Raw genomic sequence first — 18129 nt, forward strand, 5'->3', positions numbered from 1 at the left:
AACAACTGATGTATTCAACTAATTGAGGCGCGGCGTCTATTAGAGCAGAGGCCGCAGTGGAAGAGTATCAAACAGTGGATTAATGTTCTAATCAGGTACATGACTTCCAGGTGATTTAACCTTTTGAATGTGTGCTGTACATGTGTTAAAGCCATCATGGACATGAAGACACCTTTGGGGATGGAAGTGAAACCCGAACATGCACCTGATACATACCTCCATAAAAATCACATCCTTATAAATGTGACCCGTGAGATTACAGTAAATCACATTTTTTTTTGGCGCCTTTCGCCATTAAGTGAAACTTCACATGGATGCTTCAGGACCCGCTCACGGGCTGTAATATGCAGCAATAGTGTGGGCACATTGTTATGTTGCCATGCCGACCGGGGCGAGCGAGAAGCTGCAGGTCGCCATGCGTGTTGGCATGGCCTCGCATCGTCTATAAGCTGATAAGAGGCAAACAGAGCGGACGCCTAAATGAATGTAGTAATAAAGCCCTCCATCCCTCCGTGCTCTCAAACTCCCTCCTCTTTGGCTCTCTGTGTGCTCTGTGTCCTGCAGCCTGCCTGCTTCCAGCCTGTCTGGTGCCAAGACTCGGATTTCAGAATTTCCTTCTACAAGCCACATTTAGAGCAGCCAGCGTACTCTCTCAGCATGTGTGTGTGTGTGTGTGTGTGTGTGTGTGTCAGTTTTGCAACTTTCTCCTCTCACTGCCCCCCCCACCTTGTTTTCAGTTGACTCCGTCCTTCCAATGCATCTTACTTACTTTACCAGTCTTAAAGTCATCGGTTTTAATCTTTCTTTGTAATCTTTCCATTCCACGCTCTAAATCAACATACGGCAACGGCAGTGCTCGCCGCCTCCGCGGCTGGAAAATTTGTGCCACAGATAATTTTAGCAAACACCATAACATAATTGAATACATATCTACTGTATATATAATCTAATCCAATTTATTTATAGAGCAAATTTTATAAACAGAGTTTCCAAAGTCCTGCACAGACTAGTAAAATAAAAAGTAAAAATAAAATACAATAAATTGAATTCAATCCAAAACTAAAAGATCAAATTAGAAATAAAATAGTAAAATAGATATTAAAATATTTAAAACAAGAAGCAAAGCAATACAAGTATAAAAAATAAAACCAATTAAAATAAAAAGAAAGAACTAAAAGACACAGGACCATACGACTCAGTCCGAGTTAAAAGCCAGAGAATAAAAGTGGGTTTTAAGATGAGACTTAAAGCTTTCAATGTTGGGGGCCTTTTTTAGGGGGAGAGAGTTCCATAGCTTGGGGCCAACCACAGAAAAGGCTCGGTCTCCCCTGGTCTTAAGTCTCGTCTTAGGCACCACAAGTTGGAGCTGGCCCTCGGACCTCAGTGACCGCGCTGGAGAGTAAATTTGGACGAGGTCCGAGATGTATTTGGGGGCCGGGCCGGCCCATTCAACGCCTTAAAAACAAACAATAAAATCTTAAAATCAATCAGGTAACCGATGCAGGGAGGCCAGACTTGGGGTGATGTGCCCCCCCTTTTTGGTTCCTGTTAAAAGCCGTGCCGCAGAGTTCTGGACTAACTGTAAGCGGGAGAGAGACTTTTGGCTAATTCCAGAGTAAAGTGCATTACAGTAGTCCAGGCGGGATGAAATAAAAGCGTGCATGACTTGCTCAAAGTGTCGCAAAGATAAAAAAGATAATATAATTTTACATATATAAACAATTAGAATCTGCCAAACACTACAGCGTAACGTAATTGAATTATATAGGCATAAAAATCCATCATGTCATAACATGATTGATGGAAATGTATGAATCAGATGAACATTCCAATAACAATAATAATTACCTTTAATTACCAGGGATGATTCATATACAGTGGAACCAGAAGAGAGCCCCCTGTTTGCCTCCCCTGTACTTTCTGACTTTGTTTCTAACTTTATTGACACTCGTGTTCTATCCAAGAATGCAGCAACAAGGACTGTGTGCTCGCACTACTTCTACATCCACTGATGCAATCACATGCATGCGCGAGACGCCGTGTCCTGACTCCACGACCCCACAGCAGTATGCTACAATTAGCGGCTTCGTTTGGCTTCCTTGCGGGATATTTTGCAGTCATAGTTTTCCGATGTTAACATTTCAGCATTTTTATTGTTTTGTCAAATTGATTGAATTGCACCTCTTGGTATACTCAAATAACTTCATGGATTCTAACACTTAAGAGTACGTAGTGCGCGTGAACTTCTCTTTACTGCGCTAGGAGCACAGTGCTTGATAGAAGGAAGAAAGGCGAGTTACATACATCATAAAGGTGATTATGAAATGGACGCCCTGGCATTAATTACAGCATACACAGGAAGACAAAAAAGAAAACATGACTTCCTTGGAGGAGGTAACATAAACACACGTACCTAGCTTCTCCTTCATAGAAATTCAGTTTTACTTGTGACTTCAGCACAAAAAGAAAATAATAGCCACTTTTTATTTACAAATGTTCACCCAATCACTAATCACTAATCACCAATCAAAGGTAGTGAAAGTAATTGACCCCCCTTTCTGCCATTCTGTGCATCGCCAAAGAAATTGTGTGATGTATGGAAGACCAAACATGGACAAGGTGAGAGTCTCTTTGGTAAAACTGCAGGTGGGGGGGGGGGTGCTCTGAGGAAGGTTTGGTGATGGCAACTCAATTTAAAAGCACGTTATCTGCATTTACTGTGAATATTTTGAAATTAAAATAAAATTCAGCTGTGCCAACCCAAACGATGGGTTTCAGGTAAAACGCAAACAAACTACAAACTATACAGGCTAAGACACATAGTTTTCCCCCAAAACATACTTTTTTGCACAATTGAAGTGCACAGACATAATTCCATGTATGCATGCTGTGCCTACTTAGTGTGTTGTTTAAAAATTATTATTTCTTCTAAATTATTTAAATTATATGTGCAATTTACTGTTTATGCTGTACATTGTTGTTCATATTTGATGTCATGTATTTATTCTCCACATTATTATTATTATTTATTATACGGCAGTCAGGCATATATATATATATATATATAATCTATCTTAAAAAAAGTGGAATATATATGTATTGATATTGAATATATCATAGATTTTTCCCCTAGGAAATAATGTAAAGTGAATGAAACCACTGTAGACTAGAACTACTGTATACGTACTGTACGTATAATAAGACTACATTTAGGTTGCTTTGTTTTGGAGTGTGTTTGTTTTAGCAAAGTGCATCCTAGTTGTGTTGTGTTGACAGTTTGAAGTGGTACAGGCCTTGTCATTGGGAAATGACATCCCCATTTCACATGTCCAATGCAGCATCTCTTTGTCTATACGGCCTCACACACTCTCAACAAATACACTCTCTGATGTCGTCAAAGAGCGATGGGGCACCATCCTGCCGACAGGAAAAAAAAAAAAAGTCATCTGTTCCATCTCAGGCAAATAACAATAAGCCCGGGGCTGGATTCCAATGGGCTTTCTCTTTGAAATGGGATACTGGCGCACGCATTACAAATATATCTCCTGTTTTATCTTCCAGGCCAGGCCTATGGAAAAATTATTCCAAATACCTGCCACGCTTTATCTGGAACACTGGAATAGGTTAGACCCAGCCGGGAACACGAGGATGTCTAAAATAAGTCGTCTATTACGGGAGGGAGTGGAGATGGATGGGACAGAGCGGGAAGGGACAGGGATCGGAGGAGGTATTTTGGGTGTATCGGCCCTGTGAAAAAAGGGCTTGTTGCAAGGGCTGCTGAAACATCCACAATGTGGGCCTCCGTCAGCTGTCGTACGGCCCCGCATGTGCAAGGGTGGTGGGTTTGTGTGTGTAAAGCGTGCTCGGGTGGACTCGCACGTCCATCGCAGAGAGAGAGAATATAAATAACATTTTTCCTACAGATGTGCTCTACTTGACAAACTTGCTCTTGGCCTTTTGGAGAGCTCTTGACATGTGGCCTGATGGCCAATGCTGACTCCGTCCATCCATTTTCTATACAGCTTATCCTCACTAGGGTCATAGGTATGCTGGAGCCTATCCCAGCTGACTTTGGCCAATCACAGGGCACATATAGACAAACAATCATGCACACTCACATTCATACCTATGGACAATTTGGAGTCGCCAATCAACCTAATGCTAAGAGTCCACTGGGCCGGCTGGTCCAGTTTGCGTGAATTTGCTGTGGCACCTAGTGGCATTCAGTGGGTCAAATTGACTCCCAACTGGCTCGTGGTGGCCCGTAACAGAGGCAAAAATTGAGTTTGGCGGCAAGAAAATTTCTAAATATTAAAAATTTTCATTGCGCCGATTGCTTGATGCAAGTAGCAAGTATTGAAAATTGTGGAAGTGGAACCAAATGTCACAAACAATCCGCCTATTGGAATCCACTGGAATGTAATGGGCGGGTGCCAGTTGGAGCCATTTCGCGCCAAAGATTATGTGATTGGCTCGCTGTGGCGGATTGTTTGTGACATTTGATTCCACTTGTGACAATTTTCAATACTTGCTACTTTAGATATTCGGAAAGTTTCTTGCCGGCACACTCAGTTTTTGCCGCCGTTACAGGCCACCACGAGCCAGTTGGGAGGCAATTTGAGCCACTGCACGCCACTAGGCGCCACAGCAAATTGCATTGGCGCAAACTGGACCAGCCGACCCAGTGGACTCTTAGCATTAGGTTCATTGGCGACTCGTTCGCTCGGCCTGCACCCAGTGGACTCTTAGCATAACATGCATGCACGGGGAGAACATGCAAACTCAAACCGAGGTCTTCCCGATCTGCACATGCTGACCAATCGATCACCGTGCGGCCATCCCGTTTATTTACGCTGCCATCTTGGATCACTCTTCACGAGTCAACTGGTGGAATTTTATACCAAGAGTGTTTCTATGAGATTTACTGCGCAAGAGCAAAATATACAACATAACAAAATACACACCAGACAAAGGCCGTGGACTGTACTGAGACAAGCGTGCAAGATCTCAGAATTTCACGCCTTAAAGAGAAGACGCATCATCCTTTCAGATGTATGGCTCACAGGAGGCTATCCGTCATCGGCTGCAGCTCGCGCACACACATGCATGCATAGGCTACACATCTCCGATTCCCTCGTAACAGTCTATCAACCCGCCGGCGCATCCAGTTTGACACTCTGTGTTTCTGCCTGTCTCATTTTACATCCATAACACTCATTTCAGCTTCCAACAACAAAACATAAGCATTTAACTTACGTAGCATTTTAACAGCAGGGAGTGAAAACAGCACACGAATCCTCGCTAGCAAACTTAATCACTTTTTTTTGTAACTGAAAATTTGTTTTACATTAGTATTTTTGGGTGTCTGTCTTTGGGTGTTTCTATGGCACCATTTGCTTTGGTTAGAGTCCATTTTGGTTTGAGTTTGACCTTAATGCTGTTAACCAAAGACCCGGTTTCTTACATTCATTCAAGGAAAACTGCACTTTTATTTGGAATTTTGCCCATCCACAATCCTTATGTGGGACATCAACATCAATTTTATCTGTTCTGTGTGTTCTAAAAATGTAAAAACGGATTAATAAGAGACATGTCATTAATGCACATAATGGGACACACTTATACTTATGTATAGTCATGATGTGCTATATATATATCACTATATTGACACTTACTATGGTACCCATTATGTCATTGGATGCTCATATCACCTCCTACTTTGGTACGTGACAAAAATAAAATAAAATAAAAAACTTCAACTATATTAGGAAAGCAGGAAGTGAACAAATGTAACAGTTACTGATTGTAAAAGTACCAGATGGAGGGGTAGGATTTAATAAGCTTTGCTTCTTCCTACTCCTTTTGGACATGTGGAACTGTGAACTGATTATGTGATGCATTCAATTGTAATCTGATGCATGTTCAAATGAAATGAAACCATTACCATTACCAAAAAAAGTGCAGTTCTCCTTGAAGTCAGAGTAAGATGTGAATTATGAGACGACTGGTCAAGGGGAATTCAGGGAGAAGAATGAGAGCAAACTGTTGAAAGTTCCCACTTGAGGGCTTCATTTATCTCACCGCTGTCGTGTTTGCTGTGTGGGACCTATCACATCGTCTGGAGGCTCCTGCTGACATTTCCTTCAGCGGCTAAGTGTGTGCCAACACCACTGAACAGACGTCCGTCCTGGAAAGTCGTCGGCGACTGCGACGTTCCCATGGCAGACTGGAGAAAGCACATAGTCTCCATACCAGCGATGCCGAGACACAAGAGGCAGAAGATGGTAATCTGCTTGAAAGTCTCAAGGGGTGACGTTGAAACACGGCACAGCTACCGAGGTGGCGTCGCCGTCCATGTACCGTGATAAACTGAAAAGCCACAATGTGCACGTGGCGCCAGTTTTACGTATGACCATGCCACAGCGCAGACAAATACTAGCAACACCAGCAGCTCCAGTGCTAACATTGCATTCACATTTTAAAAGCTACATCATGATAGGTTAGATTATTATTAATAATAGCTGATTTTATTTTAAGATGTGTAGCAAAGCCTGCAGGCTCATCTAGCTCGGAGTGTAGTATTACGTCCATGAGGGCAATTTTCCTGTTGTTTTTGTTTTCTGTGGTTTTGTATGACAGGGATTTGAATTTGGGTTTACAATGCCGTGCTTTAAACTTCCACTCTTCCACTCTCCCGCTCTCATTTTTGGTTCCTACAGGGCTGATTCCACCAAGATGACACAACCCATGAGGGGGGACCAGGCCCACCAGCCGGCCCCGGCCCGCAAGTCAGCCAGCCTGTCCTCGCCAAGTGCAGCCCGCCGCCTGTACCGCAACTTGTCTGGAAAGTTCCGTGTGAGCACCAACCCCGCCGCCTTGGAGGACAGCGTGGTGTCAGGACGGGGAGGAGACAAGGAGAGACTGCGCAAAACCACCATCGTAAGTCCAACAGGGTGGAAAATATAATAAGCACATGGATATTGTTGTCTAAAAATAGACTTCAGGTATGAACATCACATGCTCCAGATCAGAGTCGGTGTATACACTAGCTGATACAAATGTATCCTCTTTGTTGCAGTTCCAGGGTAATGAAGCTCTGTTTGAAGCAGTGGAGCACCAGGAGTTAGACCTGGTGCAGCTACTTCTCTCCCAGTACAGCTTGGAGGAGCTGGATCTCAACACCCCAAACAGCGAGGGCCTACTGCCCCTCGATATTGCCATCATGACCAACAACGTGCCCATGGCCAAGCTGCTGCTTCGTGCCGGCGCAAAAGAGAGCCCTCACTGTGAGTAAATAAACACCTATACCTATGTTCTCAAGGAACAATATACAGTATATATGCCGTCAACTTAAGAGTAGTCAGTGCACAGCTTGTAAAAAAACGATAAAAACAGGGTGAAAGGTCTTCTGAATGTGTTATGTCTTTGTGGTAGATATTATGTTCCTGTACTAAGAAAACCGGATGGAACATATTCCATTCCTAACAGCACACATGCATCATCAAGATGATGGAATCTGGCCAGAATCTGTCTATAGTGTCCCAACTCTGAAGGATTCACTATACACCAATGCATGGAGGTTTTTTTTTTAGCATTCAACTAGATTGGGTGGCCCACTGGTTCGATTCTCCGTTTGGGCATCCCTGCGTGAAGTTTGCATGTTCTCCCAGTTCCTCCCACATTCCAAAAGCATGTTAGGTTGATTGGCGACTCCAAATTGTCCATAGGTATGAATGTGAGTGTGAATGGTTGTTTGTCTATATGTGCCCTGTGATTGGCTGGACACCAGTCCAAGGTGTACCCTGGACTGTACCCTGGACAGGGTGTTGTTTTTATTCAACTCCATTCTTTTGTAAAGTGTCTTTGAGTATTTTGAAAAGCTCTATACAAATAAAATGTATTATTATTATTATTATTATTATTATTATTATTACCCCACCTCTAGCCCAAAGTCAGCCAGGATAGGCTCTAGCAGATATGCAACAATTCCCAACCTTCTATAGCTATTCTTCTACAGCTATTTCCAGCAATCCGAAAGTCCATATCCAAATTAGGGCTTGGAGTCTGCCCCCTCAGTAAGTCCTAGCTTGAACCCCCGACCTTAAACCTCAACCCCCAGCTGTTGCCTCACCGTGCGCATTGCATACAATCAAAGAGAACAACTGACCCACGCGCATTAGAGGAGAAGACCCCGGCAGCCACCGAGGAGACACTAAAGGGCCCATGGAATCAAACAGCCAGATGGACATTTTGACACAGAGCTTTAAACTTACTGTCAACAGTGGAATCTAACGCTCAACAGTGGAATCCACTGTGAACAAACGCAGGCCACACAGACTAAACACAGACTCACACCAGTCCTAAACACTTGGTGAGTGAGCAGCCGCCAAAAGCGAGACAATATGCTATTGTCTTCTCTGAGCCTCTTTGCATTACCTGTTTATTATAGTCTTTTCATGACAGTAAAAGACCGCTGTCCCTCTGGACATCAAGTGAATGATCTAATTAGCTGTCATGTCACTCACAATTTTCTGTCTTTTTTTTTTTTTACGTCAGTAAATATTCGTTGTTGATATTTTTCAGTCCAGGAAACATTCCTCCAGCAGCGCTGCACTTCATGATTTAAACAGATGAAAATGTTCCACCAGTTTTGCAGGGAAAATACTCTTTAGTTCCCCTTCGAAGAGCGATTGGCCCTCACTTTCAAACCCGTCTGCATGCTGTCATCCTCTGAGAAGAAAAGCCCTGTTAAATGTTTATTAGGGAATCGGTCTCAGCGTTTCAGTCGACGCAATGAATTTCCCTGTTGTAATGTTGTTGTTGTTTCATTCACTGCTTACTACCAAGTCAGCTTTACTGTCAAAATGTATTTTTCTTTTGTTGTTTTTTTACAGTCCACAGTGTTAAAAAGAAATATGGGCAATAAATAAATAAAAATAAAACAATAATAAAAAAATTACAAATTAACTGTATTTATTAGTTTTCCCCCCATCACGCCTCTCACCTAAAGTAAGCAGGGGCATAGGCTCCAGCATACCCCCGTCACCCTAGTGAGGATAAGCGGCATAGAAAATGTTTGTTTTTCTAAACAATTATAACACTGACATGTAAACAGAAGTTCAGAACATTCAGAGATACAGTCTAATCCTCTAAAAAAACATAACATAACTTTACTAACAAAATGTCAAAGGTACATCCCAATAAAAGGATACTAGCATCCATTGCCATAGCAACCGGGATCACCTAGTGGTCATAAATGGTGATGGACCATTGTGTTAGCACAGTGTTGTCGGGCTGTCATTGAAAATGTTTATCACTGTTTATTTCTGTTTACCTTAATACCGCAAGTGTTGGGTTTAATGACAGTGTTAGAGGAGTCTGTGTAAAGCAGCTGGGGTAGGCTCCAGCATTCCCACAACCATACAATAGCAGTACAGATTTACTATCCTCTGAAAGTGAGTAGCAACTTATTTGTCTTGTCGGTTCATTGAGGGGAAATGTGAATTCCAACATGCTGGATGTCCATTTTATCATTTCAAAATGATTTGTGTGTCTTAGTTGTGAGTCTGGAGGGTAGAGCGGTCCATCTGGCCACCTTGGTGCAGGAGGCTGAGCAGCGGGTGGCCGAGCTTCAGACCCAAGTCGGCAGCGAGGGCCCCGGTGAGCGTGAGGGATCCGACCGGGAGAGGCAGCTTAAGGCCTGGGATTGGCGTCTGCGGCTCTTCAGACGCATGCAGACAGGCTTTGAGCACGCAAGTAAGGTTCCAGCAAGACTTTGATGGCGGCTACAAAGGATTTTGGGAACCTTTGCGGAACCTCTGAAGGAGCCGTTTTTCATTTTTCTGCTCGTTTTCTGCTGCTATTCTGTCTGGGCCAACTTAATGACTTCCACACTAGGATGCTTAGTGTGTGTGTGTGTGCGTGTGGGTGTGGGTGCATGCGTGTGTGTTAATTTTTATGGGCACTTCATGACACATTTAGTGGCTGGGTAGACAGCCACCCCGCAAAAACAGACACTCAAAGGCACGCATGCCCGTGAAGCCAAACCAATCCTCAAGCTTTGATGTTTTTTTCACCCAACGATCTGATTTGTGCGCAGGACAAATCGCTGCGTGCCCAAATGATGTTTATGTTCACTCCCTCTGTGTGTCTTTGCATGCTGCGCCGCTGTCGTTCCCATGCAGTAGTGACAGTAAATTGCTTCAATTTCACACGAGAACGAGCCCCTCATTGTGCAACTAAGCGAATGATGTCATTAAAATGATCCGACAGAGAGCTGCACTGAAATGCATGAAAGATGTACAAGATCTCGCTGTGTCCAATCTGGCACTTTTTTGTGCTTTATCCACTTAGACCCTCCAGACACTCCCAGTGCAGTGCGCTTGTCTGTCAGCAGCAGCACCAGTCTAAGGGTGGATTTCCAGGAACCGCCGTGCGTCAGTTCAGCTGTGGTTACCAAATACAAAGGTCGGGCGCTGTGCCCCATCAAGTCTTTAACATTAGTCCTACGTCACCCTCTCATCTACCAAAAATCCTTTTGTATTGTGTTTTTGTGTGTTTGCAGTGAGCTGGAGCTCAACGCCGTCCTTCAGGTGCGTACTGGGGGAGGTGATGGTAGAGGACATGACTCTGCTGCAGTTTAACATCACTGGACTCACCTCTGTAAGTTGTTCATTCATAGCTGTCCTCCTCCTCTTCCTCCTCCTGGGAACTAAAACCGCTAAAGTTGTCTTCTTCAGCATGACAATCACAGCCTCATAATTAATTCGTCACACATGTTGTCAGCCTCTCTCTTTCTTTCATCATCCTTCGAGTCGCTTTTGTCTAGAGCAAAATTAGCCAATTCTCCTCATCCCACAGTAGTCCAGCCTTTCGAAACTTGTTGGTGACAGCGGACGGTTGCCAGTCTACGTAATTCTACACTTGAATTAAATTTAAGACTTTTAGAGATAAGATTATAGCGTCTGCAAAGTCCACAAAGAAGCACATTTTTGGAGCTTCACCGTGTTCTGGGTTGCAGGAAGGGAAATCCCAGAGGATGTAGCTCGGGAGTGATCAAAACATCGCTATAATGGTGGGGGGTAGTGGAAATGTAAAAAACCAAACACGGGAGAATTTGCTGCTGGAAAAACATTCCTAATAACGTATAAAGCAGCAGTGGTGTTCAATGTCCCGCTGTAAATGATGATGATGCCTAAATTAGATGAGTGAATTTACTGCCATCGCAAATTTTGGGTCATACTGATGATTTTTATTATTTACAGCATTCCTTTATCTCCTACCATTGTCAAGCTACAACCTTTTGGAATAGTAATATAAAAATAGAATAGGAAAATACATTTCTGGGGATCACAATAGATGAAAATATGAGCTGGAAACCTCATATTACAAATATACAACATAAGGTGGCCAGAAATATTTCAATTTTGAACAAAGCAAAATTTGTTCTCAATCAGAAATCACTCCACACTCTTTATTGCTCTCTGGTTCTACCATATCTTACTTATTGTGTGGAAATATGGGCTAATAACTATAAAAGCAATCTTCACTCGCTAAATGTACTGCAAAAAAGGCTAGTAAGGATAATTCATAATGCCGCCTACAGAGAACATACTAACTCCTTATTTCTAAAATCACAAATACTGAAACTTGCTGATATAGTTCATCTTCAAACAGCTAAAATAATGCACAAGGCTAAAAATAAGCAATTAGCTAAAAATGTCATCCAATACTTCTCTACAAGAGAGGAGAAATATGATCTCAGGGAAGAAGTACATTTGAAACACTTCTATGCTAGGACTACGTTAAAAAGCCATAGCATTTCAGTATGTGGAATCAAACTATGGAATGGATTGAGTAAGACCCTCAAACAATGCACAACGATGAGCCAATTCAAGAAACAATACAAGCAGTTGATGTTTGCTAAATACAAGGATGAAGAGTCTTGAACCAGTCATGATGTGCTATATATATATCACTATATTGACACTTACTATGGTACCCATTATGGCATTGGATGCTCATATCACCTCCTACTTAGGTATGTGACAAAAATAAAAATTAAAAAAATAAAAATTAAAAAAAACCTTAAACATATCAGGAAAGCAGGAAGTGAACAAATGTAACAGTTACTGATTGTAAAAGTACCAGATGGAGGGGTAGGATTTAATAAGCTTTGCTTCTTCCTACTCCTTTTGGACATGTGGAACTGTGAACTGATTATGTGATGCATTCAATTGTAATCTGATGCACGTTCAAATGAAATAAAACCATTACCATTACCAATATTTTCTTGTTGGTTCTTGGTTTTGTGTTGATAACAAACATTATCGCCAATGGTATGGTAATATAGAGTATACAGGTATACGCCATGGTTCCTAACCTAGTAAAAAGTACTTCAAAGTACTATATGTACATACCGTGTATTATAGTGGTGCCAGGCTGATAATATACGTAGTGTCTATTATCCCAGACTATTTACACACTGTTTGTGTGTAATCATCTCCAGAGTTCTTTATTGCGCACATCAAACAAACGACCCACGGGAATCGCTAGTCCCGGCCACTCGAGGTGAGAGACTTATGACCTGGCACAACAACACAATTGCCCAGTTTGCAGGAGTTCCAAATGGCTCCGGACCATTGAGGAGCAACAGTTGCCAAACACGTTTAAAAAGAGCAGCTTGGTAGCCTGCCACCTGATTTATGTTTCGGGGTAGACTAATGGACTCATCCTGGGGGTTTGTTTGTGGGAGAGACGCTTCTTTCTCCTCTTGAGAACCCTGCTGCCTGCACCCGAAGCTCTGTCACATGACAGGGGTCAAGGCAAGGTCGGGAAAGTGTTGGCGGCTCCGTGATTGATCTGGCTGAGAAAGGGAAGACAGAGGCATGCTGTCAGAACGCTGGGCACAGACACAGGCGGAACTTGTTGATGGAGCCCTCTGCCCTCTACAAACACGCACACACTTGGTTCTGTGAGAATTTAGTAGGATTTATTTGCGTTTTTTTGCACATAGAGCGGCCGTAGGAGCCCATACAGCTCGTCTTTATTGGCGTATCTGTGTGTGTAGCTTTAATTAATGAGCTGTGTTTGTCCGCTTGTCTTCAACCGAGACCAAAGAAGCCACTATTGTTGACTTAATCCACTTTTTACATCAACACTTTTAACTCTGCAGATGCCATAAATCACAACAACGTACCATTACGGACGGTGACAGGAAGGACATAAACACCAGCATAGCTTAGTGAGCTACAGCGCATTAAATACCCATTTTAAAGGTGAACTACTGTATTGAGTTGTGGACAACTATACAGCAGCTACACACGATAACCAGCAGAGAAAGCTTTCTAGTCCTTCCAGAATCTACACCTATTCCAGATGTATTTCTTTGGAAAAGTATTCATTCATTTTCTATTGCTTATCCTCACAAGGGTCGCGGGGTGAGAGGCCAGCCAATCACAGGGCACATATAGACAAACAACCATTCACACTCACATTCATACCTATGGACAATTTGGAGTGGCCAATTAACCTAGCATGTTTTTGGAATGTGGGAGGAAACCGGAGTACCCGGAGAAAACCCACGCATGCATGGGGAGAACATGCAAACTCCACACAGAGATGTCCAAGGGTGGAATTGAACTCCTAGCTGTGTGGCCTGCATGCTAACCACTCGTCCGCCGTGCAGCCCTATTGAGAAACTGATCGTATCTATTTATTAATGTTTACTGTACCAGTAATGAACCGAAGAAAACCCACGCATGCACGGGGAGAACATGCACACTCCACACAGAGATTGGTGGAATCGAACTCGGGTCTCTTAGCTGTGATGCCTACGCGCTAACCACTCGATCGCCCTGCAGCCTTGGATATTTATATTTAATTTAATGTATGTAGCTGCCGAACCTAACTTTATAGGAGTTGATAAACGGCATAGCAAATTGATGAAGCTTTATTTTAAGGTGTGTAGTGAAGCCTTTTGTTCCCTTTATAACAAAGCTGTCATCTGTGGCGTGATGGTCGTATAATGGTACACGTGGGTTTGGCTCATCTAGAGCTTGTGCATGTGTGACATTAATATATCGCTGGAAAATAGTGTAGGCCAGTGCTTGTCAAATAAGGGGGGGGGGGTGATGAGGTGTCAGGGGAGCTTGAGAGGCCTCATAAAATTTCTTCAAGGTTTGCAGTGTCATGCTTGGACGGGGATGGTGCCAGCAACACATGCAGTGTTTTGGACAGATAAAGATATTCATTTTACAGGTTTTTGATAGGACTTCAAATCCGTTCCTTTGGAGGGCACGGCAGAAAATAACTAATTTTGTACTTTTTTTTACGCCATTTTGAATGAAGACGACTAGCATTGATTGCTCTTTTGTTGATATTGCAGCTTTAATTTACCATGTTGTTCTGTCTTTCCAGGGGACCCCCTACTACGTCCAGGTGTCCGCCTACAACATGAAAGGCTGGGGGCCCGCACTGGCTTCCACCCCTGCCTGCGCCGCTCCTTCCAGTAAGTCTTTATTTTACAGAAAGTTGACAAAGGTTTCAAACAAGCGTGCCTCGGTGAAGTAGTTTTCCCAACACATTCATCTGCCCGTGTGTCATGGCTTTCCCACACTTTCTGCTCGACTCATCTGCTATTCAAACGTCACGCCTTACGTCGCTTTGACATCACCAGCCAGGGTGACAGCTGGACCGTGCTCGGGCCCCGCTGGTGGGACCCCTGCTTCAGACGTCAGAGAGTGTAACCGTAGCCTCTAGCTGGTGTTTGCCGCTGGCTGACAAAAGAAGCCGCCCGAGTTCAGCCAAGAAGTTTAATAGTGAAGTCATGTGCAACAACAGCTGAGGTGTGGAGGACACCACAGTGTTGTCTTTGTGTGTGTGTGTGTGTGTGTGTGTGTGTGTGTGGCACCCTTTAACGCATCTGGGGGACACATGAATGTGCTTTTTCAGGCAAATGTGTCTTCTCTTCAAGAGACTGGGCTTTCCTTCTCTCTCTTTTTCCCCCCTCAACTGTCTACCTTCCTCCCGCTCTGCGAGCTAATTTCGATGTTGCGTGTTTGTGTTTTCCATTTGGGCCTACCACTGGAAATATTTGCATGTCTGTGCCGTAGCGCGCGGCGCGGGCCCCAACAGTGGGGGCCTTATACCGGGCCGTGGACGCCCATTAAAGGGCCCGCTTGTCCTGTCTGGACAGGCACCTTTTCCGGGAATAGAGCTCACCGTGTTTTAGCCCCAATCGCCCTCCGGGGGGCTCCAGGAGTGGGAGTTGGTGCTGAGGGTGGTGCGGGATGGTACGAGAGAGAGAGAGGGAGGTGGGTTTATCGCTGACACATCCTTCAGGGAGCAAGCGAAGGGATGCAAAGAGGGCAGGCGGTGCTGAAGGATCACTTTCTGTGGAGGGGGGGGCACAGGCAGAAAGAGTGTCTGTGTGATTTCTCATGCAGTCCGAGATAGTGAATAGATTTTCAGTATTCTTTTAATGGAACATACAGACTTTGCATTGATGCATTTGGTAAATGTCCCGTTACCGCTTGTGTTTTTATTGCTTTGGGAGGCAAAGTGTGCTGTGTTATGTTCCAGCCGCGGTGCCTGTGTGTGCACTGACTGTTCTATGTGCACACTGCTCCCTATCTGTTTGAGAAGGAGCTAATAGAGTGGGGGTCCTAAGCCGTTCTTATGCTAGGAGTCCACTGGGCCGCCAGAAGTTGGTGCTGTTGTTCGGCGCCACAGCGAGCCACTACCCGCCAAACACATAATCTTTGGCGCGAACTGGCACCAACTGGCGCCAGCCCAGTGGACTCGTAACATCATTGGCACAACTTCGCTCGCACCTTTACATTCCAGTGGATTCCAATAGGCGGATTTTTCGTGACATTTAGTTCCACTTGGTGGACACTTGCGTCAAGCAATTGGCGCGCCAAAGATTTTAAACATTTTGAAATTTTCTTGCCGCCAAACTCAATTTTTGCAGGCGTTACAGGCCACCACGAGCCAGTTGGGAGGCAGTTTATGCCACTGCACGCCACTAGGCACCTTATTGGCGACACTAGGTGCCACAGCAAATTGCATTGGCGCGAACTGGCACCAACTGGTGCCAGCCCAGTGGACTCGTAGCATTATTGGCGCAACTTGGCTCGCATCATTACATTCCAGTGGATTCAAATACGCGAATTGTTTGTGACATTTGGTTCCACTTGGTGGACACTTGCATCAAGCAATTGGCGCGACAAAGATTTTAATCATTTAGAAATTTTCTTTTGCCGTCAAACTCAATTTTTGCCGCCGTTACGAGCCACCACGAGCCAGTTGGGAGGCAGGAGCCACTGCACGCCACTAGGCACCTTATTGGCGACACTAGGCGCCACAGCAAATTGCATTGGCGCGAACTGGCACCAACTGACTCTATATAACATAACATGCCTCGTCTCCTTGCATTACTATTTTGCATTTGTTACTGATTTATTTTAACCCTTTAAGGCAAGAAGACGGTTGTAGCTTGGAAATGGTTAGAGATACAGGAATACTGTAAATGAGAAAAATTATGAGTATGACTCAAAATTCATTCATTCATTTTCTACCGCTTATCCTCACGAGGGTCGCGGGGGTGCTGGAGCCTATCCCAGCTGTCTTTGAGCGAGAGGCGGGGTACACCCTGGACTGGTGGCCAGCCAATCACAGACAAACTGACTAAAAATTCACTTATCAAATTTGCATTTTATGATGTCACCAGGCTCAGAAATTCCCAGATCCCGCGACTGTCGCTATTTTCACTTTTTGTGTTATTTTTATTTTTTTCCATCCCCGCTACCACCACGTGTTTTGACCAACTGGCCTACATGCACCATACGTTGTCTTTTAGGGGGCACATCCTCAGGGATGTCCCTTCCTGCCACCCGGAATTCAGAGAATCGAACCAAGGTCTTCCCAATTTCCTGACTGTGTGGTATACATGCTAACCACTTCTCCATCGTACTTCGAACTCATTAACTAAACGAAAGTCATAGATGTCCTCCACGTCCTGGTGTAAAAATAGTAACTCCATAATGTGTTATATTTGTTATATTTTACTTTTTTGTAGTTTTGAAGCGATCATCCACAAACGAAAACACACACAAAAATTTGTCGAAACATGCGCCTTTACTGTTTTGCTTATGCTATTATTTTTTTTCTGACAAATACCCAACATGACAGTAATGTTCATCCAATCATTTTCTACCACTTTTCCTCACAAGGGGGTGCTGGAGCCTATCCCAGCTGTCTTCGGACGAGAGGCGGTGTACACCCTGGACTGTTGGCCAGCCAATCACAGGGCACATATAGACAAACAACCATTCACACTCACATTCATATCTATGGACAATTTGGAGTGGCCAATTAACCTAGCATGTTTTTGGAATGTGGGAGGAAACCGGAGTACCCGGAGAAAACCCACGCATGCACGGGGAGAACATGCAAACTCCACACAGAGATAGCCGAGGGTGGACTTGTACCCTGGTTCGTAGCTTTGAGGTCTCCACGCTAACCACTCGTGCACCGTGCAGCCCGACAGTAATGTTATTAACCCCAAATCATCTGATTGAATTGAAAATTCTCATACAGCTCATTGAGCTTTTCCAAATCACTCAATGTAACTTTTGGGTGTTTTGTCAAATCCCCACAAAATTTGGTAGAGACCTTTTAGGGGAATCACAAGCATTTGTGTGTAAAATTTGAGCAAGATTGGTTTAAAAACTTGAGCACCATCAGGCAACTCGTATCGACTGTAAGTCATGGACCATGCTAGCATGTTTCCCAAAGCAGTTTTAGCACGAACAATAGAAGAGCCACAAATGCCATTTACAGCAATGTGAAAAAATTAGCACACCCAACACAGAACACACTTCCATGCCGTTTTTTTTTTGTTTTTTTGTTTTTTTACAACATGATAAAGCAGTGTAATGTTAGCTCCACATAGAAACTATTCGGAACAAAAAATGCTCATCCATCTTGATGGCAGCTGTGTCCTTTAGGCGATGGGAATTTTTGTGCAAATACAAAGACTTGAATGTAACACCTGATATACCTTAATAACTCAACTACAGGATCAAAGTATGTGCACTACATGTCCTCTTCACAGCCGTGTAGATA

At 43.8% G+C, this 18129-nt stretch overlaps 1 protein-coding gene across 3 annotated transcripts in view; it reads left to right on the top strand.

Moving 5' to 3' along the window:
* Positions 1 to 18129, top strand: part of ankfn1b (ankyrin repeat and fibronectin type III domain containing 1b) — a 133687-nt gene that overhangs the window by 101027 nt on the left and 14531 nt on the right. For all 3 annotated transcript variants that reach the window (XM_058060991.2, XM_058060990.2, XM_058060992.2), the window contains 6 exons: positions 6720 to 6939; positions 7079 to 7286; positions 9559 to 9756; positions 10354 to 10467; positions 10565 to 10662; positions 14419 to 14509. In XM_058060991.2, coding sequence (XP_057916974.2) covers positions 6720 to 6939; positions 7079 to 7286; positions 9559 to 9756; positions 10354 to 10467; positions 10565 to 10662; positions 14419 to 14509 — 929 coding nt within the window. The remainder of the gene's footprint in view (positions 1 to 6719; positions 6940 to 7078; positions 7287 to 9558; positions 9757 to 10353; positions 10468 to 10564; positions 10663 to 14418; positions 14510 to 18129) is intronic.

Source organism: Doryrhamphus excisus, unplaced genomic scaffold (genome assembly GCF_037039965.1).
Source record: "Doryrhamphus excisus strain RoL-2023G ecotype Guam unplaced genomic scaffold, RoL_Dexc_Guam_v1.1 HiC_scaffold_24, whole genome shotgun sequence".
Classification (NCBI taxonomy): domain Eukaryota; kingdom Metazoa; phylum Chordata; class Actinopteri; order Syngnathiformes; family Syngnathidae; genus Doryrhamphus; species Doryrhamphus excisus.